Genomic DNA, 27,889 nt, shown 5'->3' with positions numbered 1-27,889 from the left:
AATATCGAAGCAATCGTTCGGAATGTAGTTCAACTTTAAAACCTAAACGGCTATAATGCCACGCTCAGTTTCATCGAGCCGTTCTGCAGAGGTACGGTATACAGTAGCTCAGTCTATAAAGGTCCTTGCTCAATCCTAGCCTACACAAAATACCAACACTTCATTTCAGTGTGGATACAGATGCAGTCTTGTTGCTTAGCTGAAAATAAATAAATAAAACACCGTGGGTTCACAGCGTACAGTGAGCAATTTGGGATGATTTTCGGAGAGGTTCGTCACAACATCTTCAGTGTGAAGAATATGGATTTCATAATGTTGGGAAGAATGTCTCCTTGAAAAAAAAAGATGCCGTTTCTTGAAATATGCATAAGGCATATTCATAAATATTTCTATAACTATTAAATATTTGATTAAAGATTTTATTTTAGTTTCAAACGAAGCTCAGGGTTCTTAATATATTTATTTTATAAATGTAAAACAGTAATTTTTTCCGATTGCAAAACATCAAAGATCAGTCTAGTGCAGGGGAAAAAACGAGAAAAAAAAACAAGAGATCCGGTTGAAAATGTAAGAGGATTTCATTTTGCAGCCAGTGAAAAGAGATTAAGCCGACAGCAGTGGAAGTTAAATTGTGCTGCATATAAAAAATGGGCGGATTGGTCTTTAGATGAGAGATTGGTACCACCTTCCATTCTAAAATAAAATCTCCCTGGCATGAAGTCACAGCCTATTTCACATCCGGTTTACCCAGGGACATATTACTATTGTCTAGGTAAAGAAAAGCTTTATTTAGCTGCAATCTCTGTATTTAGAGTAGATTTTGCAGTTAGATTACCAATTTGCAGGGACCGGTAAGAGTTTAACTCCCCAGACCCAGGAATAGTGAGAGAGACCTGCGCAAGCTCACCATCATCAGCCGCCGCTTCACGAGCCTCAAGCTAAAATTCAGCAGATCTGAGATCTATAAGGATTTTTCACATCGAAACCGTGTAGAAAAGGTATCTATAAAAGTTTTAGGATACCATACAGTTGAGTATCTCTTGCACATTGCCGTAAGTGATTTCCTGTTTTATTTTCCATTTTCCTTTGCTTTTACCAGTTGCAAATACGAGAATGAATTGGAATACTAGCTATTCGAACTGCAGTGAGTTGGGTTTTGTGTAGAGAGAGATGATCAAATTGGTTTTAAAGGAGTTTCGGGGAAAGTAAAAATAATAAGTTGGTATTTTAAATGGTTCAGCTACTGTTCGAAAATGGTTATGTGCTAACTGTATTGTCATTTTGTGTAGGTTTATTGTACTTGGACTGCTGTTATCCTGCTATAGTATAATCAGTTGCTTAATTACTTAACACGTTCGAATTAAAATACTAATAGTGTTTAGGAACAACGACGAGTACATGCCAGTTGCATGCCTAATTTTGTCAAACAACTTTACATATTGTAAAACTGCGTTTGCCTTCAAAATTAGTTAGAAAGTCTGGCAGAATGTGATACAGTCGTAAACTGCATTATCCCCGAATTTTCCAAAACCTTGTCAAGTACAGGAATTTGAACCTATCGTTCCATATGGTTGTGTTAGCATTCTTTCTTTTCAGCATTACTGAGTTTTATCTTGCAAAGCAAAAAGCTAACTGCAGCCGCAGTTTGTTCAGTATATTTTTCATCAACATGTTAATCATATTTACTGCCAGTGCTCTGTGGCATAATGGTTTTTCTATTGATTAAACCGTCTTTCGGTGAGAAATTAATTGCTTTATATCCTTACGGCACCTTTACAGTGTTTTGTAAATATAAGGACCTAAGTGTGATTGAGCCAAATGGCATCTTTAGGAAACGGTTATTCGATACGCTCCGTTGTCTTTGTTTAATGCATTAACGAGGTAGTTTCAGCCTCGAAAATAAGATGGTAAAATTATATAATAATGGACGGAGATGCAAACGACAGCATTTAAGAAGCTGTGATTGCTATTTGCTGTCTCATTGTGTTTTCAACTCTATTCGTGGTATCTGCGTATAAGTGCCATGGTAACAAACGATGTGACATTTTAAAATAGTTATTTATCAGATGTATAGGTGGTGGTGCATGGTGTTTGGCAATGTGGTTGTGTTTATTTTTGGGGAGATCGTCCGCTAATAAATGTATTATTCACCATCAATTGCATGAAGCATTCGAAGGATACAATATGAAAATGCTATTCCCTCCAATATATGCGTTTTAATGTCTTAGCTGAAAATCCTTTTTTTTTTGTTCCTTGACAAACCAAAGTCCCCAATAGCTGCACAGGGTACAGTGTCACACACCACTATAGAACAGTATATTTACAGCAAACATTTCGAATGATGAATTCATTTATGACACCATTTACACTAAATGATAACAGATTTTGTGTCAGATGGTGTGTATGTAAGAGGCACATGGTTTGCGTATAAAGTGTGTCCTTTGGAATGCAACTGTGACACTGTTGTGAATCAAAGGAGCTTGTTAAAAGCCACATCAGCTATGCGTTTCACAACTGGATACATTTGCATTCTTCTGTTAAAAACAATATACCTGTTTTAAAAGTGAGAGACATCAACAGAGTTTATCAGTAAAATGAAAGTTTACATGCTGATTGGTTAATAACATGGTGTTTAAAGGAGTACATTTAGGAAACTAAATTTACTTCGATATGGTATTATGTGACACTTGATTGTTTCCTTTATTTTGTTCCTTTAAATTAAAAAAAATGCTTATGGTGTGCCTTATTATGAAATGCACTTTTTTTCTTACAGTTTAATTTTCAGTTAACAGAACCAGCGATGGGACAAACTGGCATATTGATTAAATGCACATGGGCCCTCCTTCTAATAGTACATGTGCTATGGGGAAAAAGGTAATGATTCTTTTAAAAATATATAGGCATACAGTCTAGTGCACTCAGCTGATGAACATGGAATGGGTGTGTGTTGGCAAAATTAAACACTGCACAGACTGCTCTGGTTACAAAGAGGATATTAATCCCCCCTAAGTCCCAGATAAAGCAAAATTAAAGTAGATTTAGTGAACAGCACAATCATTTTCCAGAGAGCTCATTCTTTTTCTGACAAGCTTGTAAACAAAATATTTATTGTGCGGATCGATACTGAATGTTGATAGCATTTCTTCACTTTTTCACATAATCATCATCAAAATGATGTGTTTGCATGTATTAATAGCGATGTAAGTAAAGGAAACCATGCTAAAAAACAATAAAAATCAGTGTCAGTGATGTCAAAATCATTTCAACACTTGTTAGAAAATCACAATAATCATTACTCAGAAATGAAAACTACCATTCGGCCATCTTTCTAGTAGAGACCTCTATTTTGGAACTTGTGACCACTGAAGTAAACATGAGCCACTACAGGGATAACCTTGTATCGCTGGATTAGAATACACTTTGTTGGACACAGACAAGATTCAGTATGCATTGAATGCATTCAGTTTTACATCAGCTCATGAAAGGGTTATTTTTTCTGCAATTCACTTTTAATTTATATTAAAATTAAAAAAAGCAAAGCACAAAGAAAACATCTGATATACCGTATAAACAGTTATCATGTGACAGCATTTTGATAACCTAGCAAATAACTTTAAGCTTTCCTTTAAGATTAGAAATAAAATGTATCAAGGCTGCAGCTTGTGCAGGCCTAAATATTTCAATGACACTGTCAGTGAAATGATTTTACTCTTTGTAAAAAGTGTCTTTTAATTAAGATTCTGCTTTTCTTTTTGTCTGTAGCTGCTATTATTTTTTAAAATCTGAATATGTACTATTACATATTTCAAAATTAAAAGAATAAACCATCCCCCAACTGCGGGATCATGAATGCTTGAATGCGATTTTACATCATCATTACATTCAGTAAATGTTTGGTTTAATATGTAATTTTATGAAGACTAACTTTATATTAGCAACATACTATTTTCTACATAGTGCAGCCTGTGTTAAAATATTTCACCTGTTGTGATTTCTTCTGGACAGTGCAGTTTGTGTTTAGTTTAGTAGCTGTAAAACTGTTTATATGGAAGTAGATTTTCCTTCATCATTTTGTCCAAGAGATTAACCATAAGTTTTTCATTGAATTAGTTGGTCAAAAATATGATTGTTAACAGGAATTCACAGAAAAATCTGCACAATACAGTTCTATGCAGTGTTGCTGTTCAGATGACCTGTAGATGGAGTTGGTGTACAATATTTTATAAGGTAGTGGCCTCAGTTGATAAACATTTGTATGACTTATCTGCGCTAATTTTCTCAGGCACAGTATATTTTTTCTTTAATGTTAATTATTTTTTGGTATTTGGGGCACTATAAAGCTATGTCTTGATGAAGGGATGAGGGTAGCAAATTAATAAAATATTATTGAGCTAATTAAAGAATTAAAGTACGTTCTGCTTAGTTTTGATGTGTGCATAACACAAATATTATTGAGTAAATATTTCTTCAAAGTAAATTGTGAGGTTATGCACAGATCCTCCTTGTCTGATATTTTTTTACTTTTCTTTGACTTTGAATATATCAGTTAACATAACACATTGATGTTTTTATCATCTGTATAGTTACTGTATGACATTTTCATTTATTGTGCTTTTTTTGCTGTTTATCAGTTATAAATAATGAGAACAGTTATAAATGTTTTAATTCTTTCTTTTGAAAGTTTGGAAGTTCTTTTTAGCTGGGGTTGAGATTGAGATTATTTTTTCCTAAAATAACAAATAGTTTTCAAGATATTAACCCCTTTAACATTTGAAAGTAACACTTTTTTTGGTGCAATCTTATCTGTGGCAATTCGTATTAGTTTCTCTTAATAAAGTGTGTTGAGTCACATCTTTGTGTACATGCTCTGAGGTGTATGTGTACACAAAGAACTGTTACAGTATATTCTGTACTATACTCTTTTTGTTATTTAAATTTATTAAAGTTAGCACATTATTGCTGCTCCCTACATTTTGCAGGTCTTGGTTTGGTACTAAAATAGCCAGTTTCACCTGAGGTTATTATGTTTTTTCATATTTCCTTCATCCACAGCATATGTATATTGCAATACATAATACTGTTGTTTCTTGGAGAAGTAAACTTTATGTAGTATTTAATACATCATCAAAGCTGTTACTGAAAAGAGAAATGACTGACAATATTTTATGTTAATATAGAAAAAGTTTTTTCTCTGGGGATAAATTGTAGACCTGCTTATCCTTATGATAGGATGCCTACTGACAGTATTTCTGATTGAGAAGATTATTTAGAGCAAATATTTCCTTAAGGAGTATTATGTAATATAATTAAAGTTAAGAGATTTCAGGATGCATATGTATTTTGCATTGAGCAGTGCATCAGGGCCTTATAGTTACAATGTTTTATTTTACATTAAAAACTACAGTAGATTGTCAAATTGTTGTTTTTTTTTCTTTTTGATTGCACAGAGTGTATTAGTAATATTCCAAAAGCCTTTCAGTTTTCCCCCTCAGGATTAGAAAGCAGTACTACATGAGTGTGAAGCACATTAACATTTGTATTAAATGCACATAATTCCTTTCCTTTAAAGCATGCTTAATATTAAATGATTAACATGATCTCTCCCCCAGTTGTTTTCTTCTTCTACTATAACTAATATTTTCTAACAACCCGGCTGTCCCATTACTCTGTTAGTTATGGACAGAGCTCATCAGATGATCAGAAGGACAACACCACTGTGTTTACCAGGATCCTGGATAGTCTATTGGATGGATATGACAATCGTCTGAGACCAGGGCTGGGAGGTATACTCAGTTCACATTCTGACCAAATATTTGATAGACCTTCATATAGATCAACACCATGATGGCTCATTTTGCAATGTGAACCCCATCGCTAATCAGGTAGATGTTTATTTTCGCAGAGCAGGTTTTCTCCATGAGGGGTGCCTTGATTGATGAAAAACTTGACAGCATAGATGACGAGAAAACATCTACTAATACTTTATTATAGATGCACTTTAATATATTATTAGATAAAAAAGAGAATGTTCAATCTAATACTGTATGTCCAAAGATTCATTCTTCTTTTAGTAACAGCAACCCATACCTTTAAAGATATACTCTACGAGAAATGCAATTTGTAGTGTTACCATTTACTGTACATTAGATTAAATATTATTCATCAATAAGAAGACATGCACATTTTTAATGAGCTCACAAAAAGGTGATAAACATATATTATTGTTTTCCCAGTGTAATAGCTAGCAAGACATTATTAAGTTATACAGGAATTATTTCTTGCTTTTAGAAATAATTGCCTGAAGAAGTCTTTAAATAGTGATATGGTATCTAGAATCAGTGCCTGAAGGCATTATTTTGCCATTGAACTTGCTCCCCTCACAGAGCAACCATTTTACAGGAGTGCTGCTTCATGGATAGCTTTAGCCAACAAAAGTGTTTTTACATACAAAAATGTATTTTTAAAACAGACATTTACCATTATAATGGTACAGTAGGTTGAGGACCAGCAAGATATAAAATCGAAGAATCGAGAAATTAAAAAAAAACATCCAATGGTTACCTGGAGCAGTAAAAAGTGTGTATGTGTTTTATTTTAACAATAGCAAGTTTCATATATAAATGCAATACTCCTGTTCCAGTTATACACCAGATGTTTCATATCGATCATTTCTTGGCACAGCTTTATGGCATGTAGAAGGGATTTGGATTGTAAACACTGCTACTGGAGCTTTATTGAATTTACAACAAGGGAAGTATACATAATTGAAGGGCAAGGGAATTCAACAAGAGACACCTTGGCATCAAAGCACTATTTTAATTTGTATTAACTGTTGTATTAATTACAAGGGGAATACTTTAACAAGGAAAAAACTTAATTAAGCAACCTGCACAGGATATTTAGGTAGAGTACTCTATATAATGTACTCTGGTTTAATAATTTATTACTAGACCCTGCTTAAGCTCTTTGATTTGACTCGGTGAGGATCCAAAGAGCCATATGTACATTCTTTATCTTGCCAAAATGTAATATTTCATATGTAACAAGATGCCATCAAATAGTTAACCAAATACATCCATTTCATTAAAAAACTAAACCACATTTGCTTCTATTGCTCTTCAATCATAATAGATATTATTATAGTCTAATATACAGTATACTGTATATGAAATGATATTTATTAACATTATCATTACATTATCATTATCATGTGTTCCATAGCAACAGTATAACATGCTATAGATGTATGATGAAAAGGTGATTTTCTTTATGATTTTTCATATTCATTGTGAATTGTATTTAGAAAATGTTTGATGTTAAAAATGAATAAAACAAAACTGACAAAATGAAGATTGATTAGGAAAAAAAAATCAGAATCATTCGATCACACCACAGAAATTCTATTATGGAATGAATGGTAGTTATTCCTAATGAAGAATGTTGATAGAGTCCTAATTTACTGCTTCAACAGAGCGTGTAACTGAAGTCAAGACTGACATTTTTGTGACGAGTTTTGGACCTGTCTCGGACCATGACATGGTATGCGTATATTCATTTCTTTTACATTTCATTACTTTTTATACATATTTTCTCCTTCTTAATGCAAGATTTACTGACATGCTTAGAGAGTCTTTGAGATGAGTATTCATTTTCTGGAAATGGTGAAATACATTATTCTGATTTGTCAATCAAATAATAATAGTTATTTGAAACCAAGGCCATTTAAGAGCCAAAGAAGGTTAGAAAAACATGATATAGCCTTAATTTTCATAATTCAATTTTTTCCAAATATAGAATCATGATGAATCATACATTTTAGGGCTTTATTTAAAATCTTTAAAATAAGTTAATTTTGATTTTGTTTAGCTTTTAGCTCAATAGAAATTGGAATGAGTGTAATTCGCATAACCTAACCTCTTTGCTCTGCCTCCATTTCTAGTAATTCCAATAGAAAAAGTTTACTACTAATCTTGTTCTCTGTCAGTAATTGTACAATTTTAATAGCACTTCAACAAATTCAACATTGTACTCTTTGACAGGCATTGTTAACAAGTACTATTTAACACAGTATTGAATGGTTCTTTCTGTGCTAAAATGTGTTGCTAATTTCAGTGGCATTCAGTTTATTTGTTTAGGTTATTTGGGATTAATGGAATCCAAGAGAACCAGAATTATGATGCTTGATGATTAATGCAAGATAAAATGTTTGTAATTCAATTTTGTTTTGTGAAGACCTTTACCCATATTTTGGTCAACATAACCTTCTAAGAAGCTCATTTTCATTTTAGATCTCTGCCTACATGCCTTGCTGGGTTCTGTGTTCTATTATGATCCTAAGCCCCTGATTCTAGAAAACTGCAAACCTTTAAGCGCTTTGAGAAATTAGGTCTACACAATTTTAATGTAAAATTAGTTGTTCCTTAACTGCACTATTATTTTATCCAAATTCGGCTCTGTTTTGATGATTAAATTCATGTTTGAAGACTAGGTTTATTCTTGTCAGTGAATGCCTTCTCTATTAAATACTATTAAATTGAATGGTACAGTAACACTCGTGCAACAACAGCGTAACTACCTTGTAGCCTGATCACATCAGATCTCAGAAGATAAGCACAGTTGTCAGTACAGGAATGCAAGACCTCTAAGGAAATCCAGGTTGCTGCTGTAAATGTTGTAAAGTTGGTGAACCAACACTAAATTGAAACTTCTGGACTACAAAGTCGAGAGCAAAGCCCCAGTCTGATGATGGTCAACACTGTGTTGTCAAAGGTACTATGCTTGGAAATATTAGATTGAGGTCCTGACTAGTTGGTCATTAAAAATCTCATGACACCCTAGCTTTCTGGCTAAATTCCACTTTGTGCTTACAAAGTCTGGCCTGCCTTATTTACCTCATTAATTAGATTGGTGAAGCACTTTCTCACTTCTCTCCTTGATCTGCTGTTGTGTGTAGTGATGGTGTTGTTATTTAATTTATGCTACATGTTGTTCAGGTAGGTGCTGTACATCATTGGTACAGTAGGAAAAGTGGATTCTCTTCGATATGTAGGGCACTTTTGGGTGAACAGCATTGTACAAAAGCAAGTAATGAATTACTACTGCATGGCATGATAACAGAAGGCATTATTCTCTGTGTCCTATTTTAAGATTCACTGGCCTTTAATTCAGTTAACACAAGGGTTGAAAGCTCATATGGCAGTTGAAACAGCCAGGTACAGTAGATAGCCTATGCATTTGCTTTATTTTACAAAGAAAGCCTCAGTGAACCTCCTGATCTGTAATAGCCAATTGTCAATTATTTCATCTGAAGTAATTGTGTTACACAACATATGGGCCTAGCCCCATGCTCGTGATCAATTTGTCACCAGAAGGTAAAACTGTTACATGCAGGAAAATTCTCTTTGCTTTACCTTTCAGCTTTGTTACTGGGTCACCTAATTAGCTCAATGAAGAAAAACCATATTGTAATTTATATGCATGGCTCAATCAGGCAGTGTAAGAAATTAAAAATCTTTCAGCAATTACAGTCAGATTAGTTTAGCATGATGTGTCCTGCAAATGTTTTTGGGCCAAATATTACAAAAGTGGACTAACAGCATTGAGGATTTCAAGATAAATATATTTCAGAACTTGGTAGTAAAGTCCAAATACAACACTATTCTCCTAATTAAGTATATTAAGCCTTACAAAAGTCAGTTTTCTCTTCCTTACTTTTATTGTATTGATTTGCAAACTGTACTGTGTAAATCTGGCAATCTAAGGCAAAGAAGCATGATGGTGTTACAGCTTAATATGTGCTGTTGCCCACTACACATTAAAATAGTTTAACGGTTACAATGGTGGGACTTTTAGCAAAAATGTCGGGAAATGTGAGTGTGTGTGTAGTTGAAGGGACAGATTTGGATGGCATGAGACACAGCACAAGCAGAAAGATACAAAACAGATGGTTAAGCAAGCTGATTTATACAGAATACAAGATGTGTAGCAGAATTGTACTGTATGTAGAAGCTTCAGGTAGTGTTTCAGGATTATATACATACTGTACATGTGTAACAGTTTGCCTGGTTTAAGTGCACACAGACAGATGTCACGGACATGGGCAGATGGTTTGACTCAGTGTTGCATAAATTAACAAATGAATCTTACACCTCAATACTGTGACTCAAATGTTATGTGTTATGTGTTGTGATAAAATGATTTCTCAAGTAAAAAATGGCAGTTTTGAGGGTTTTCTATGTCTTTAATTTTTCAGGAATACACAATTGATGTATTTTTTCGACAAAGCTGGAAGGATGAGCGATTAAAGTTCAAGGGTCCTATGACAGTCCTCCGTCTAAATAATCTGATGGCAAGCAAAATCTGGACACCAGACACATTCTTCCACAATGGGAAGAAATCAGTGGCACACAACATGACGATGCCAAATAAACTACTACGCATTAAAGAAGATGGTACACTTCTATATACTATGAGGTAAGATCAAATATTTCCATACTAAAAATATAGAAGCTGCATGCAGTTCTACAGTATACTGTATATGGTGTCTGTGTCCTTTTTTAAAGATACAGAAATCTTTATCAGATTATCCTTCTAAAAAACTTCACATTCACAAATTTCATAACCAATTCTTGATGGCAGCTTTCTGTTGAGTGAATGTACATCAAGTGACATGTGCAACTGTGCGATTAGTGAGTTTATCTAAATCTAGGTCTGAATAGTCTTGAAAAAATATAATTAAAATCAGCTATAATTAACCCATCCCATATCTAAAGTATTCTCTACAATTTACAATATTGTTTGCAGTACTAACATTTGATGTGACTAATTTAGGAAAGTGCTAGTTTAAAAATGCATACAGTAAATATGTGCCAGAGCAACTTAATGATAAAAGTGATTCCATTGTCATTGAGTTAGAATGTCAGACATTATTTGGCTAGGGCTCTCATGAATTACAACTGGGAACATCAGCTTTTGCTACCTTGAAAGAGAGTGCTAATGTGTAGGTCACAGTAGGCCTCCATAATGCATCTTTTAACATGTTTATGAGAAGATTAAATATCAGTGTGAGTACATATTTATGTCAGATGAATCACAAATATAAAACGAGTGGACAGTATAAAAGATATATTGGTATTACATTCTTCATCCTATTGACTTAAAGCTGGAGGAGCTACATAGTTTGTGTCATGCTAACAGTGGTACCGTGTTACAGTTGTTGTGTCTCTGAATAGTGCAGCTTAAATGAAAGGTAACAAAGGGTTCCAAGAGGCATATAAACATTATCTTCTCTCCCTCTCTCTCTTTTATTCTGCTCCCAGGCTAACTGTAAGGGCAGAGTGCCCAATGCATTTAGAGGACTTCCCAATGGATGCTCATGCTTGTCCTTTGAAGTTTGGCAGTTGTAAGTTTATCTCGGATAATATATCATTGCTATTTCATAAGCTGTACTCTTAAATAAAATACAAGCTAAAAACATCTACATTAAACTTCACTGATTCTAGGCGTGTTAATCCTCTGCAGCACAAAGTAATGTCGCAGTATGTTAGATTCTGGTGAAAGTAAATCCTCAGAAGGAACTGGAGACTGTTTTTATCAATGATAGTGCAACTGTCCCAGAGAACTGAAGGGAGTGCAGATGAGACTCAAGGCTGGACCACTCTAGCAAATATGAAATCATATTTTAAAAGCACCTTACAGTATGTGCACTTGTGGTTGCTGTCCTCTGCATAAGACCTTTTATACATTTCTGAAATTGTGCAAAGTGTAAATTTTTGAGTAAATTGTAATTTATATTTTCTAACTCATTTAAACTTCAAAACGTAACCATTAATAAATAGGACGTCGTGAGGTATGTACACTGTATATACTGTAGGAGGGTCCTAATATGTCCTGAATGATGACAGACAAGCAAAAGTGGTGCAGATATACAGTATAAGTGTACTTTCAAAATCCTGTTTCCCTGATTTTTAAACAGACGCCTACACTCGAGCAGAGGTGGTATATGTGTGGACACGAGGTGCAGCAAAGTCTGTAGTTGTGGCAGAAGATGGCTCAAGACTCAACCAATATGACTTACTGGGTCAAACAGTTGACTCGGGTATTGTTCAGTCCAGCACAGGTATTTTTTAATAGTTTTTTGGAAATAGTCAATTCTTCAAATGTTAAAGTACATAAAAAGAAAGGTTTAAAAGGTCACAAATTCAAGTTTATTTTTACTGCACTACACTAGGGGGAAAGATAATTCCTGCTGTACTTTAGATTGTAGTCTGTGCCTGAAGAGGTCTCACCTTGAATAAATTCAGACCTCTCTATGGGTTTTTGCTGAAATATGTTTGCTGAAAGCACAAAGTAACAGCAGATGTAATCTGACAGTTAACAGTTGACTATTACAATAAGTGTGTTAAGTAATGTCTATTAATCATTTTCATAACACATATAATATAATATCTCTTTTTATATTATTTTTAATGAAATGTCAAAGAAACAAAGATGCAACTTTGTTGTCATGATTTAATGTCATTTTCACTCAAGTGTGTTTTCCACAAAATTGACTTACGTATTAAAACACAAACTCACTATTTTAACATGATTATTGATTACACCCTTGTGGGTATGCTGGAAATGCCAGTAAAGTTAGGAAAACAAGAACTTTGCAAATAATAATAAAGACAGTAAGGCAGGGCAGTTAAAGTTGCTGCCTCACAGCTTTTAAAACCTGGGTTCAGTTCCTGACTGGGCTATGCTTTGGGTGTTTTTAAAGTTTTTTCTGTGTTTTAATGCATTTTCACAGAATGCTATGGTTTCCTTCCACCTTCTACTAGGTTAATTTATGTTTTTAAATGATCCCCTTGTGTTTTTGTGTGCGTATGCCCTTCAATAGACTGGTCTCTCATCCAGGATGTAGTTGTGCTTTGTCTCTACTTCAAGAATATGCTCCAGTGGATCCATGCAGTGGATAGTTATCTGATAATGGATGAATAAATGGAAGAAGAATTGTACAATACTTAAATTACTCTAGTAACTTCCATTTAAGCAAGTACAGTTCTCATGGTCATTATGATCTAATTTTCCATTTTCTTTTCTGTTTTGTATGACAGTGCAACTCTTTGAATCAAAAAACTTGGTCAGAAATGATTTCTTTAAAAAAAAGATGTACTCTCTAGAGAGCTTTCATAAGTGATAATATTCTCCTTCAAAAGCTAGAAAAGAAATTGATATTCAGAATGATAAAGAGTGTTTCTTTCTCTTTGTTCAACAGGAGAGAAAGTTGTCATGACAACACTGTTGACAGGCAGCAACTGCAGAAAAGACTTAAGATTTACCTAAAGCTGAATTAAATGTTTGAAAATTTTTCTGTTACATATTGTACTTTCTACTGCCACACAGAAGATGTTTCTTTTTTATTTACAGGAGAGTATGTTGTTATGACTACACATTTTCATTTAAAGAGGAAGATTGGTTACTTTGTCATCCAGACATATTTACCATGTATAATGACAGTGATCCTGTCCCAGGTGTCATTTTGGCTCAACAGAGAATCAGTCCCTGCTAGAACTGTATTTGGTAAGTATTCTTCAGGATAAATTGATGTAGTTAACATTGAAATTATATGAGGAGGAAACATAAAACTTCCTTTTCACAAACCACATAAAACAGATGGAAACAGACACGCTGTATTCTGACGTTGTTTGTCTTTGTTGACCGATTCTTTAAATCAGTGTCTGTTTTTTGAAGAACTTGAATGTTGTTTCTTTTACATGCTAAACCACAGTTAATACATGTGAACTGTGCCAAATGAAAGAATAAAAATGGTTTACAATTTGGGTTTTACAATAAGCAAACCCTGAAAAGTTTGAAAAATCAGTTTAGAAAAAGCGTATTTAAAGCTAAATAGTGTTAGATAGAATGGAGGATTTTTTGTGCATCTTGTGGAAAAACTGCTACTGCATTTCCTTTTTTCTCTTCCATTATCAGACTTAACATTGTTTGGTGACACTATAATGTTTCCTAGATTTTGCATTATGAACTGAAAGCTAGCTGGAAATCTTGAATTATCTAAGGTGAATTTTCTTTTACTGGTACTTCAGGATTAAATAGAGCTGGTCCTTATTTTCATCTGCTTAATATTGTGTGTCCTGCAGTGATCAGCTTTTCTTGTGCTTAGTCCTTTATTCAGGCATTGTGGCTCTGTTTTATCTTTGACTGCACATGGTAGCTTGAATTGCCACTTGATTGTGTACAGTTGTGCTCGGGACATGAGGCAGGAGGGGTGTTCACAACCAAACATGCCCACATTTCAGTCACATTGATGCCTCTTAGAAATCATCTTGTGACAAAAATGTGGTTTTATAGTTAGTCTTTGTGACAGACATCCCATTCTGTTAATGGTGAGGAAGATGTAACTAAAGCTAGGAGTTGGAAAAAGAAACTCCCTTTTGGTTGTCCAATATCAAACCTTATATCAACCAAATGGCAATATTTTAGTTTGCTATAAACTGCTCTCTAAGAAATCTTATAGACACTTATGGTGTGAACTTTAGAATGGTGATGCAAATGATTGCAAATGAATCCTACTGCCCCTCAATCAAAATTGACTGAGCAAAAGTTAGACAAATGAGATTTGGATTCTGAATTTTTATCTGCACTACTGCAGGTCAGAGAAGACATTTTGGATAAGTTTGTCTCCTCTGACAGCACAAGCAAAGGATTTCTTTTGACTGTGTGGTATCCTCACTGGGCTTGTGCCAACATGTCAATACAGTTCAATGACCCTTTTTTTTGTGCAGAAAAGCTTTGAACCAAAAGATTTTTTTCTGCATTTGATTACATGTCGTTTGACTTTGTTGTGTCCAGTTTTATGACATAAATTTGTTCAAACAGCTGTATGCAAGTTAAACCTTTATTGAAATATGTGCATCATCTACACAACAGTATCAGCCTTTCAGTGCATGGAGAGAAATTCAGTGAAAGAGCTGATACAGTTGAGTTTTACATTCAACTTTCCTAATTAGTGATGTTCGTTAAAGGTCTGTAATTACTCTTTACCAGTCATTGGAACTCTGTCAAATATCATTATTAAGATTAACACAAGATACTGTACATTCTGTACATTATTCATATATATACTGTATAACTGTGGAACTTTGAGAAAAAACTAAAGGTACTGTATATTTTATTGTAAATCTACAGTATTTAAATATGTTTAGTTTTCACCGTGCTTTTCAGTGATTCTGTTTCTTAAAAAATAAATCTGTGGAGATTTGTTTCCACAGAAACTGTTTCCACAAGAACTTACAGTTGTATATTTCTCAATTGATGACTTATACTGTAGTATAGGTGGCCTGTGCTAAATACAGTGCACATTTGACAGAGTAAAATTTTAAACTTAGCAGGAATTTCTGTTTCAACACACAACATACTGTATTTTAAATCATTTGAAGGCTGGTGGCTTTAAAGCAGGCCCATTGATTTTACCTGCTTTGGATTTTGCCATGACACCCAAGTAATACCACAGCTCCAGAGAAAAGTCATTTATTTTTGTACCTATGAAATGAAGTTACTGCTGTGAAGATGTTGCCATAGCAACTCAGACTATGTGTCTTTATGTGTAAGATGGTGGAACTATTAGGCTTACTTACAGAAATGTATCCCTGCAAATGGACTTTGCAACAGGCTGAAACCCCTAAAGTCAATACCAAGGAAAGAAAAAAACAAATTACTTGTCTCATGTTAGCATTTCCATCAGACAAGGAGGTGAGTGTAATGCATTTGTTTCTGTATCTGACAGAGAGAGCTGTGTAGATTGCAACCCAGCTGCTGGATAATACTGTATATTTACGCTGTCTTTTTGTCTTGTCTTTTTTATTTACGCTGGCTCTAGCAAAATGGTAGCTTATGCGTTTTAATTCAGCACACTCTGCAGATCTTTTGGCATGATGAAGCAACAAAGAATTACTGACAAGGCAGGAGACATGATTTTCAGTGCCAAGAGGACAGAATGCCAAGTGGATGAGCATGATCTCCCATATCTGATTAGATTGAAACAGTACATTATCATACTATGGAGTTCCACACCTTAGAAGAAAAGCCAGCTAAATGGAAGGCAAAAAAACACATGAGTCTGGACCATAATTCCTTTTTAAAAACAAGCATTATCCATTTATATTATTCTTCAGATAGATACAGTAGACAGACAGACATTAATGTATTTTAAAGGAACAAGTCATAGGTTTATTCCATGCTGAAAAGAGAAGAAAGAAAACACGACAGTAGCCTACACATGCTGACGCAGCTACCCACCTGAACTATTAATGTATTTTGTCAACATTTAGTCAGAAACCATACTAAAAGTGGGGTTTATAACAGAGGTTGGGGACTAAGGTTTGATCTATTCTCTCACCCAAGTCTGTCCTTTGCTTATCTGACTCGCATCCCCCCTGCCTCCCCATCTACACCCTTGTAGCCTTCTCCTTACAGCTAGGCTTCCATTCTCTCAGCTAGGTGAGTCACACCATATTTTGTCCTTCTATTGCATTAATTAGGATCTAATCCAACTACTGAGAATCCTTTTATTCTTTCGTGAAGTAGAAAATGTTAGCTTAAAGAGTGAAGATATGTATTGGCTTTGAAGCTTTTGTAAATTGCTGGTTGTAAAAAACGACCTTACAGGTATGTCTTTAATAACAATACAGGATGTAAACTTGTTCAGTATAGGAAGCTGAATAAAGTGACAGTTTTAATTTATCAATGTTTTAGCAATTACTATTATCCTATTATCAGCAGGTGACATTTAATAGACTCTGAAAATACAAATATTGATTTTAATAGTAAAAATGAGCACTAGAGTGAAGGGTGGAGATATGTATTAGCTCTGAATGTTTTGTAAAATCCTGTTTCTAAAAAAAACTGACCTTATGTCTTCAATAAAAAAGACAAGATGTGTGGAACAACTTGTTCAGTATAGGAAGCTGTATAAAGTGACAGTTTCTAACCATCAACCCTTTAGCAATTACTATTATACTACTATCAGCAGGTGACATTTAACAGATCCTGAAAATACAAATGTTGATTTTCATAGTAAAAATGAGCAAAGACTCTTTAGATAGCACTTTAGTTTTAAAATACTATGAAGAATATATCCTTATTCAAGTGAGTTCTGGTGGGTTCAAAGACCAGGGGAAATGAAATTGCAAGATATACAATACTATGTGAAAAGATCTTGCTGTAAGGTGAGATTGAAGGAAACCTATACATCTTCACTTCATTTGGCTTATTCTCTATGAATCTACTGTATGAACTCTGCCGTGACAATGTTTTGGTGGAGAAGATTAGAAAAATGACAAGTGATAACAGAGCCCTTTTCAACAGAATGAAGAATTATGATGCAAACAATTCGGGTTAAAATGGGGCTATTATTGTTTGAATTAGCTATGTCTGGTACTTTGTAAACTATATTTAGTATTTTATATGCAGTGTGGAATCACTAATTAGTTTACAGTACTGTATATGTACAGACACCTTTCCTACACACACTGGCAATGGAGGACTGGGCTCAATAGTAGAGTTGCATGGAGGCCTCCTAATCAATGGGCCTTGAACAAAGATGAAAAAAATTAAAACCTTAATTTCCAATACTCCATTTCTGAAATAAATGTAATTATATATGATGTACAGGTATTACTGCATATGACCGATATTACTGCACATTCATTCCCATTTCTGCTTAGTCTATATTGACCTTATCATGTTATAATACTTGACATGTGGCACAATTTACTGTTTCAAATTATTTTTAATATGAATCGTTGTGTTAACTCTTTTGTGTCAGTTGTGTTATATGACTAATAGAGCTGTTCTGCTCTAGGAATATACAGTAGGCAGTACAGGGTTAACATAAATATCTGAAAATAACAGTTTTTTTCAGTTAGGAATTGAAATACTATATACTGTACTCTAGGTGAAAAATGGGAACCATAAAACATTATTCATACCACTTATTGATGTAAATCTTCTATCTAATTAATTTAAGAGGTAATATATAACTTTTTTCCACTGTCTACAGAGTAAATGAATGTTAGTGAGGAGACGGCTATCACTCTGTATGAGTGAGTAGGGAATTCATGTTTTCTGGTGGGTACAAACTGCTGTCATTTTAACAGAAGTCCAAACCAGAATGGTGAGGAAAGACAGCTTTAGGTTATCTTACAGTATAGTACTCCAGTGTCTGCCAGTGCAAACTGTTGAGGCTTCACTCTTAGCCCTTACTACTGTATATACTATGTACAGTATGCTGGTATGAGCAAGACACTGTAACCCATCACCTTGTGGTCTTGACATTTTGCCAAAGAATTCTGGGTCCTGTTTCATGGTTCAATACAAACCTTTTCACCTAACTTTTGATTTATTATACACGGCATGTCTCCTGTTGAATCTCCATTTGATGGCTTTGATGGGATAGGATATGGGCCATAGTAAATTGTGGAAAAGATACCCTCAGGAGTGTGAGGATTAAAGGAAGTGTTCCAAGAAGTTGAGTTTTCAGTCGAGAGTACAGTTTGTCCATTATTAAAGAAAAGTATTAATGTAGAGGTTAGGGAAAGAGAAAGCAGCAGAAAACAGAGGGTGGAGAAGTTTGAGTTTTATTATATACTCATAGAAGTTTCTTTTTTGAAAAGGAAAAAATGTGTTGTGACAGAAGTTAATTTTCTGGTTCATTTTTTAGTCTTTATTAAGACTATTTTTTTATCTTTTAAGCAATTGAAGTTCTAATGGATGAAAGTGAATGGAAGTGAAATGCGCATTTCCGTTGTTATGCGTGCATTTTGTGTATATTAGGTTTTGCTGTTTTCCTTTTTATTTTGTGATGTATCTATAAAGTTATTAAAATCTGAAATTGTAAGACAGAGCTACAAGTGAAATACAGAGCCTATCTGCAATTAAAGGGTTTTGTGCAATGCATTCCATTTACTCATTCTTCTTAACCTACATATTAGGCAGATTTTATAACCTATTTATAACCTACATACTGTATTATTAGCACATTATTTAAGTGCCAATGTATAGTATATGAAAAATTCAGATGTGAGTAAAGTAAGAACAGAACATCTATGTTAAAAGCAATGAGGACAGAATTTGCTGCGCTTTGTCAAATTCATTTTGTATAGTAAGTGACCTAAATAACTAGTTTGACATGATTTAAATATAGCTAACACAAATAACAGAGACACACAAAAACAGATAAGCACAATGACTTATATGAAGCATATACAGCATATGAAGAGAACATAAAAAAGAAAACAGATGATTGTCTTGTTAACAGCTTTGGTGTGACTGAATTCTGGTATACAGTATCTGCATTGAATGAGAGCTGAAGCACATGGCCCAAATATCAAAATAGTGATTGAGTGGTTCTGACAAGTTCACCTTGAAAATACTGAAATACACAATGTTCAATCTGTGAAGCTGTTCCAACAGCTGATGTTGGAGAAAATATTTTTATATTTTTTGTTGCCCTTCAAAGATACCTATCAATAAAAGTGTAATCAAAGCATGCATGAATATTCTGCAGACATGTAAATAAGTATGATGTTCTGAAATATGATATGCCTATGGTATAGATTAGGGGTAAAGATTCCTTTGGTAGGTTTGTGTCTTCAACATCAGCTTTGCTCAAGGACATTGAACAGTGAAAGTAGAGCTCTGTGCACAGAGTGAATGAAGTTGGGGACACATGTATGTCTTAGCTGCCCACTATTTAGAACAGGGGTGTCCAATCCTAAAATGCTTCAAGAGTTGGGAGAGGCTGCTAAACTGGTTCAAGTAAGCCTGCAACAAACTACTTTATCTCATTAAGAGCAGAGTTGGAAAAACCACCACACTGGCCCTCCAGAACCAGGATTCTCCTGGTTACATCCATTCATTGTTTGACACTCTGCAAAATCCACAGTGCCTTACACTCACATCAAATTCAGCACTGACTGGAGCCTGGGAAGTTGCAGGTGTTAGAAAGCTCAGAGACATAAGCTAACTAATCGTGATACCTGTGACTAATATCTGTAGCAGTGCTCTGCCAAGTGTGCCCCAGTGCTTCAGGATTCCTGCAGATTTTGTATTTAAACTGCAGATACAGAATTCCAGATTGCATGGCTCTTGGTGCTGTCTGAACTAAATATACTGTAAGTCAGCTTCACTGTAGTCTTGTATATAACTCCAGGACCTACCTGAAGCTTTTTACAGGAAATAATTCATTGTTTGTTTTAGCTTGATGAAAATGCCAAAAAACGATTTTAAAGAGATTCTAAGGGCTTTTAAAAAGCTCACTGTCCCAGCTGTCCATATTATTGTTATTGTTAATGTGCCCATTGAGAATGAACATATTAAAAATACTTAGACCCATGTGGCTATACTGATGATAAAATTTTATACAATTCTCAGATATTCATACAACATGGGTCAGGATTAAACTGCAGCAGACAGGTGTTAAAGGTTAAGATCTATAACTAAAACATATTTATTTGCCACTTCTGTAAACATAATTATTCCCCAAAGGGCACTAAAGATAACGATGCAGTAAAAAAATTGTGACAGAAAGAATTTGCCTCTTTATTTAATGAAAATGTGAGACATTATTAATGGCTTTAATGAGAATTTCACCAATTTATGTCAGTCTTCCCCACAATGAAAATAATCTCTGGGAGTCCTATGGCCCTGTAGATACTTTCCTCCAACATTAGCATGAGCTGAATGTCTTTTTCTGGTGAGAACATCTGTGCTGCAGTCTGCAGGGAGAACTGGACATGCTGATAAACATGTCATGTGCTTTTTCATCCTTGACCGGTTTTAATTTCGCCCAAGGCCACTTGTTTCTTCCCACTATGGCAAGCTGCTAAGGGGGACACTTTTACCTGCTCCTTTGGCTGTTTGATTGAGTTCTTATTGGTATTATTTTTCTTTTCTTTTTGTCTAATTTTTCCCTTTACAATCCAGAGTTTCTCAAGAGTGACAGTGCCCTTGCTCAGTAGCCTTTGTAAAGCTCAACCTCTGACTGGGAAACGCCAGTTGAGCAAGCAAAAGATTTTGATATATCGAAACGGCAAAAACTGTATCACGATAAAGTGGGACAAAAACATTGTGTGTGAAATGGAGAAGGTGGTCGTTCATGGATTCATTCAGAATGTTGGCAAGCTAATTAAGAAAGATGTAAAGCTTAAGCAGCTACAGTGATAACTGTAGCTTAAGTAGCTACAATGATAACATATCCTTAATATTCAATGATAATAGTATGCTTTATCCATGTAAGCATTTTTCTCCACGATCAAATGCCTTGGTTGCAATTTCTAAGTTTGCTGATATTACAAGTCATAATCAACATTTTGGTTTTAGACTATTATGCTAATTTCTGAAAATGAGAAAGCAGAGCTTACATGTCCTTACTTGAATTGCAAATAATGTGAAGAAACAGATCATATTTTCTTAAACTCCACTGACATTTTTTTTCAATAGACTTCAAATACATTGTTCATCTACAAGCATGCAGATGCTGTATCTTGAATACACTGTTTTAATACAGTATGTAGGAGGGAACATAGAAAACGTCTGGGCGTTTGTTCTATTCACATTTGGGAAGAGGAGTTTGTTCTCGACAAATGGCTTCACTTTGTTACATTGCAATATGTTATGTTACATAACCCCATCTTAAAAAAATATATACATTTTACATAATGTAAAAAGATAAAAACTCTTGAATAAGCTACCTGGTGTTTGTACATTTACAGTAGGTCTTCCACTAAGTATTTTTCATGGTTTTTGTTTTCTGTAGGTGTAACAACTGTACTGACAATGACAACCCTGAGTATTAGTGCCAGAAATTCTCTTCCAAAGGTGGCATATGCAACAGCCATGGACTGGTTTATCGCAGTTTGCTACGCATTTGTCTTCTCAGCCCTCATTGAGTTCGCCACAGTGAATTATTTCACAAAGAGGAGCTACGCCTGGGATGGCAAAAGTGTTGTACCTGAGAAGGTATTCTGTCTTTTCTTCTTTTACTGAACATATTCATACTAGACTGTTATTTTTTTGTATAAAAACACTATATAATGTATTGTAAAATGGTATTTTTCTAAAAAACAAAACACGAAGCATCATAAAATGGAAAATTGTCTAAAAGCAAACTGTGCCAGCCAGGTTACTTGAGGTTCATTGTATTGCTAATTGGTTATCATTTGTTGTGGCAGCTACTGTTACTGCACTGTTAGACAAGTATAAAGTCTTAATGTGCTAAGTAGTAGGTAAAAACAAGGGGGTTCAGCCGTTTTTTTTTAAATTGTAGGAATGTCAGAATTTTTGCCGCTGTTGTATTTGTGCCACATAAATGAATAAATGAATATCCGTGGTTTTTATTTGAAATTTTGTACACAAACAACATGAAGAAAAATAGGTTCTCTTTGTCTTCCAATATTATTTTCCTTGTTAGTTTCTTTGCTGCTCTACTTTTTTCACATTACCCCATGTCGCTGAACTCAAATGCATTTCATGTCATATTTACCTACTCTGACAGTTACGAGTCAAGCTTGTATGCTTTTTATTATATACGGCATTATGTTAATAATATGTATCACTTTATCTGGCCAGATGACATGCTTGCTTTCTTTTTTTTCTCTGTTCATGGCAGTCCAGATACAGAAATAACACCATATTTGTGAATATTTAAAATGGGTTGTGCAAACATTGCTTAGAGTCATTCATCTATCTTAGCATTAATGAGATTTACCCACCATGGCAAGAAAACATATGGGATCCTGTTCCTCAGATGTTTCATGTGCATCTAAGTTACAGCAACAGATATATTTGAGCAGTTAATGTAGAATACTTTGCCAAAACTCTGGAGTGAGAATTACTGATCCTACAGTATTAAAGGCATGCTTGACTTATTACAGTGTTAATATTCCAAAACACACTTTACTTAATTTAAATCCGAAGGCAGCACCACAACATACATTCAAATACACACACGTATATATATATAAAGTAATCTTGACGTTAAATATTATGTACTGGCTAATGTACTATTTTATACTTAATCACATTTTACATTGGAAAAACCTTGTATGTGCAAAATGCACGATTTCTATTTTTTCATTAGAATCATTATCAGTGGTTAAACTTTCTATCTGTCTTCTCTCTTCATCATCATATTAATTGTAATGACACCAGGGTCATATGTCCATTTTAGACATTATATCATTTTCTATCAATATTCTATCATTGTTGCACACATAGGGGTGCTGATGGAAAAAAACCTCCTGTTTTTACAGAAGTGGGAAGTGCGTTATCTTGCAGCTTTTCTGGCCAATATGTTTGTTACCGCAGTGGGGCCAGCCATGAGTTTTTGCTTTCCTTCATGCAACCGACATCTTAAAACAACACCATTTTTTTTTCAGTTTTTTAAAAAATGTCAAGTCTGAAAAATCCAGTGATGTGAGCTTTATGGATTTATGGACGGCGTTGAGGCTCGAAAGTTTTACTATAGTTTTTTTTTCGGTTGGCTTGGTTTGTTTTTAAAACGGAAACAACATATCTAATGTCCGCCAAAAACAGTAAATGGTACCTTCCGAACAATGCTCACTGTTGCCTTTGGTTCCCTCTCATCGCAACACTGTTATTTATTTCAGCAAAAGAAGAAGAAAGAATCCCTCATCAAGAAAAACAACACCTACACTGCAACAGCAACAAACTATGCCCCAAACATTGCCAGGGATCCAGGCTTGGCTACCATTGCCAAAAGTGCTGCCCCTCCCACTGAAGCTAAAGAAGACCCAAAACCCAAACCTCCAGAAGCTAAGAAAACCTTTAACAGTGTGAGCAAAATTGACAGGATGTCCAGAATAGCTTTCCCTCTACTTTTTGGAACCTTTAATTTAGTTTACTGGGCAACCTACTTGAATAGAGAGTCACAAATCAAAGGGTTATTTCAACCTCACTAAAAAGCTTTTTTCGAATGTTTATTTTCAGAACAGGTGTCCAAGGGGTCTAGTTCCCAGTTACTGCATTGCTTCTGTGTCATTAAAAAAAAAAAGATATTACCTTCAAAATGTACAAAAGGAGGAATCAAACCCAAGGATCTTTGCAATGTGGTTAGAGTTGAATGGGAAGTGTTAGAGGGGATGTGTACTATTCTAAAATTATGCTACAATAATATATATGCGAGAGAATGCTATTCTACAAATGCACATAGCCTAACAAAAGTTAAGGATCTCTCATTTTAGTTTTGTTTTTCCTTTTTTGTTTTCTCTGTTTTTATTTACATTAGACCATTACATTTTGATTACATTTCCTAGAAAATGCACAACCGTTACATTAGCATGAACAGAATATTTAAGGATCTGTCTACATCTGACAAAATGGCTTAGTTTATTTGATTTATATCCCAAAATGTTTCCTTAAAAATAGTCAGATACTCTTCCATGTCTTGTAGAAATGTTTTGTATTTATTTTGTTAACAAAAGGTAGGGTTTCAGCAATAGCAATAAATACATGTCTCAGTGGATACATCTTATTTGCATAAATGGATTTTTTTAAATCCCTTTATTATATAATACATTAAGCATAATATTCATTTTATTTTATTGTAAATACTATCACAGTGTTACAGATGTTAATATCAAGTTTAAGCTTTGCGAAATGTACCTATGAAGTATAAATATTCTTAATATGAGAACAAAGGAGTTTTAAGATGTCTTTTGAAGCTCTATGTATGAAATATGACATTGAAAGTAATACATAATTTGTATAGAGAGGGTATTTATTGGTTCACTTTCAAGTGACTGTTTTTCAACCAAGTTAGTGTTCCTTTAAATGCTGATTTATAATATTACCAATGATGATAGAAGCATATATATGTATATGTATATGTATATATGTTGTGTGTATGTTTGCACACAAAATATATTTTGAGAATGGAGCAGTGGTGAGTAAGAATGTAAATGTACTATTTAATGTCGGAATGCATTTTATATTTAGAATTAAATCACTATTATTCTTTATATTGGTTTCTGGTTTCTGTGTGCTAGACACATGCATATAAATCCAAAAACCTAAAAGTCACTCACATATTTTTCAAATTTACTGCTGCTAGTTGTGTGTATTGCATAGGGCTTAATGCAAAGAGAATGGTCACTGAAGAGCTGTGCCTTGTCAGTTTCCATGGTTGAACTAAGAAAGATGTTTCCCTTTATCATGAGACTTCCATCTAGTTTACTTTAAAGCCTTTTAATTCTTCCTTTCCTCTGCTAACCTACCAGATAGCATCCAGTAAATACCAGCTACACTGCCTTCACTTTGAGATGCCCTTGTAAGACAAAGACAGATTTTAGGACAGCAACTATTGCTAGCTGGCGATGAAAAACAAAAAAAAACTAACCAGTAGATGAGTGCTGCATACTGTAGACAGTATTGTATTCTCTCTTTATGTAGCATGATATCTGAACCGTTTTTTAAAAAAGCACCAACAGAAACCAAACACAAACAGCAGTCAGAAAAAAAAAATTACTTTAACAAAAGTTTTGGGGGTTTCAGTGAAGTAGGTTATTACATTTCCTTTTCAAATTAAGTTGATGTAGCAATATATAACAAGTAAGGGCTTTTTGCAGATAAAGAATTAAAAAAAAATAAACTGGGGTATTTTCCATGGTAGCTTTATGTTGACCTCAGAGAATAATCGATTAATACATAGCTTGACATGTAGAATTGAGAAAAACCAAGGATTCTGACATTAAAGAAAGTATAAAGATAGTGTTTGATTTCCCTCCTCGGTTATGAAAGATTTGAAACTTAGATCTAAGTTGAGAAGGGGTCAGTGTGAAATTCTGTGTCTTGAAACTGGTTGTTTTCCAAGTGAAGAATCAGTAGAACTATGTGAGTAACAATACCAGGACCCCTGTAACCAGCTGTAAATGAAAGGATGCCCTGGGGGTGTCAAGATGTCCCAGAGTGGGATTATACTTGTTTTTTTTCAGCTGTTTTATGCAAGTCAACAGTAACAGAGTCCATATAAAGCTGCTCTAGGGATGTAGACCCTTGAAATATTATGTATAAATATAAATGTATAGATATTTAAATTCTAACCTATTGTATGGACATTTATTATCATGCGTAAAATATATATATAATAAAAAGATTGTTTGTATCAACCTATTGCATTTTGCACATTAGCTGCATAAGTTACATATAATGTAGTCTGCTTTGTGCTATGCAAGAACAGCTTCAAACCACTTTTTCTGTTTTTTTTCTTTTATCATTGTACTTAAAATAAATAATATACTGTATAAAGCTGAATTCTATTAGATATAATGTATCCTACTTACTGTAGCTTTTATACATTGTTTTGCTATGTATTTACTAGCCAAATTAGTAGTCCTTTCAATAAGATATATTTAAATAGAGAGGTTAATGTTGCTCATGGGTTGATTGGGATATTGTATTGAATGTCAATTGCACATTTATTTAGATACATGGCAATAAAAACTAAAAATATTACATACATATAGCCTTGGCCAAAGGTTTGAGGGATCCCCCATATACAGTATGTGACCTCCAGGTTGTAAACTTAGTATATTTTAGTGTAATCATTTTTTAGATGTTCTAAAACATGTTTTAACATTTTTCAGGACAAGGAAACTTCTACAAACATTAACTTTCACAAAACCTTAAATATTTTTCCACTTTCTTATATCTATAGTACTATACTTAAATTCATGTTTTTCTACTTTGATTTTAATCCACATAATAAACTGCATATGCAACAGGGTTAGGGGATGCCTCATTCTTATGTCCAATAAATGTATATAATAAGGACAGTTTCTTGCATTACAATGTAGAGATATACAGTACAAAGACTAGGCATGAGTCATTTGGATCGGAACAACACGTTTATTCTGGAATCATATAAAGTAGCAGTAAATGTAACTAGGGCAGATAGTTCATGGTTCTGCCCTTTGCACTTACACATTTCATGTGTACAATAAAGTCCCGAGAAAGGGATAGGATGCTTCAACCAGGACTGACAGAGGATTGCACGCATGTGTACAATATGGTCACAATATGGCTTATTAGACATTGAACACCATGACAGATTCTTTTGAAACTCCTATCACTTCTACTTTTGAAAGTGTAAAACCCACTGTACATCTGGGCACTGTCTCATATACAGTACATTCTGAACCAGGACTGGTCTTTAATTCCAAAGTCCAATATTGCTGATCTCATTCATACAGAGTTAACTGTGTTTCATTCCTGTAAAATGTGAGATGAGTGCCGCATTCCACTCATCAACCCCACTCATATTTTGTTAATACTGCATATGATTCCAGAATAAATAGGTGGTCTTTAAAAACTTCAATGTATATCTACTTATATCTAGTCTTCATAAATCCTTGTTGAAAAGAAAAAAGAATACCTTTTTTAAAAAAAGCAACTGAATTCTTGAAGCACAAAAATTAATCATATCAGATCAGAATTTGTGCAGTATTTTTGTGCCAGCCAATCTCTTTGTTTCCTGCTCATGACTGGCGGAAATATGGTACATTTGACAGTAGCTATTTTTCAAGGTAATAGCTAGTTAGCCTTCACCATTCTTGATTACTCTAATATTTCTGATCTGTCAGTGTTCATGCTACAAAGGGTATGGTAGCCCTTTGAAACTGATGCAATGAAAGCAATTTCCGTAACTCCAGAAAGAGTAATGTCATATATTATCAGTTTGAGGATGAGGATCATACACATTATGTAATTGTTTGGTTTTGTTACAGAATGCCCCTTTAGACTCTTTGCATTAGATTAAAAAAGTAATGTTCAAATTTTTATCAATGTTTAATAAATACTCAAAATATGATGG

General features: G+C 34.2%; 1 protein-coding gene across 2 annotated transcripts; it reads left to right on the top strand.

The window, feature by feature from the left end:
* Window positions 1–412: 412 nt before the first annotated feature.
* On the top strand, window positions 413–27,889 carry gabra1 (gamma-aminobutyric acid type A receptor subunit alpha1). 2 transcript variants are annotated; one of them, XM_088931772.1, is made up of 10 exons: window positions 413–998; window positions 2,774–2,874; window positions 5,674–5,783; window positions 7,472–7,539; window positions 10,253–10,473; window positions 11,319–11,401; window positions 11,975–12,118; window positions 13,411–13,563; window positions 21,818–22,020; window positions 23,670–27,889. In XM_088931772.1, exons 2-10 carry the CDS (start codon window positions 2,801–2,803, stop codon window positions 23,979–23,981), a joined length of 1,368 nt encoding a protein of 455 aa, XP_088787898.1. In that variant the 5' UTR covers window positions 413–998; window positions 2,774–2,800; the 3' UTR covers window positions 23,982–27,889. The 2 variants fall into 2 exon arrangements, with proteins under 2 accessions (XP_088787898.1, XP_088787897.1); XM_088931771.1 differs by having other exon boundaries at window positions 592–1,052.

Source organism: Atractosteus spatula, chromosome 14 (genome assembly GCF_055471065.1).
Source record: "Atractosteus spatula isolate fAtrSpa1 chromosome 14, fAtrSpa1.hap1, whole genome shotgun sequence".
NCBI lineage: Eukaryota > Metazoa > Chordata > Actinopteri > Semionotiformes > Lepisosteidae > Atractosteus > Atractosteus spatula.
The sequence above is the reverse complement of the archived record's forward strand: the minus strand, read 5'-3'. Positions and strand labels throughout refer to the sequence as shown.

What these genes read in the sequence shown, in the direction of transcription:
- gabra1 (XM_088931772.1), top strand. Translation starts at nt 2,801, where the DNA reads ATGGGACAAACTGGCATATTGATTAAATGCACATGGGCCCTCCTTCTA. An exon ending in CATGTGCTATGGGGAAAAAG is followed by an intron (nt 2,875 to 5,673) that starts GTAATGATTCTT and finishes TTACTCTGTTAG; the next exon opens with TTATGGACAGAGCTCATCAG. An exon ending in CCCTGCTAGAACTGTATTTG is followed by an intron (nt 13,564 to 21,817) that starts GTAAGTATTCTT and finishes TGTTTTCTGTAG; the next exon opens with GTGTAACAACTGTACTGACA.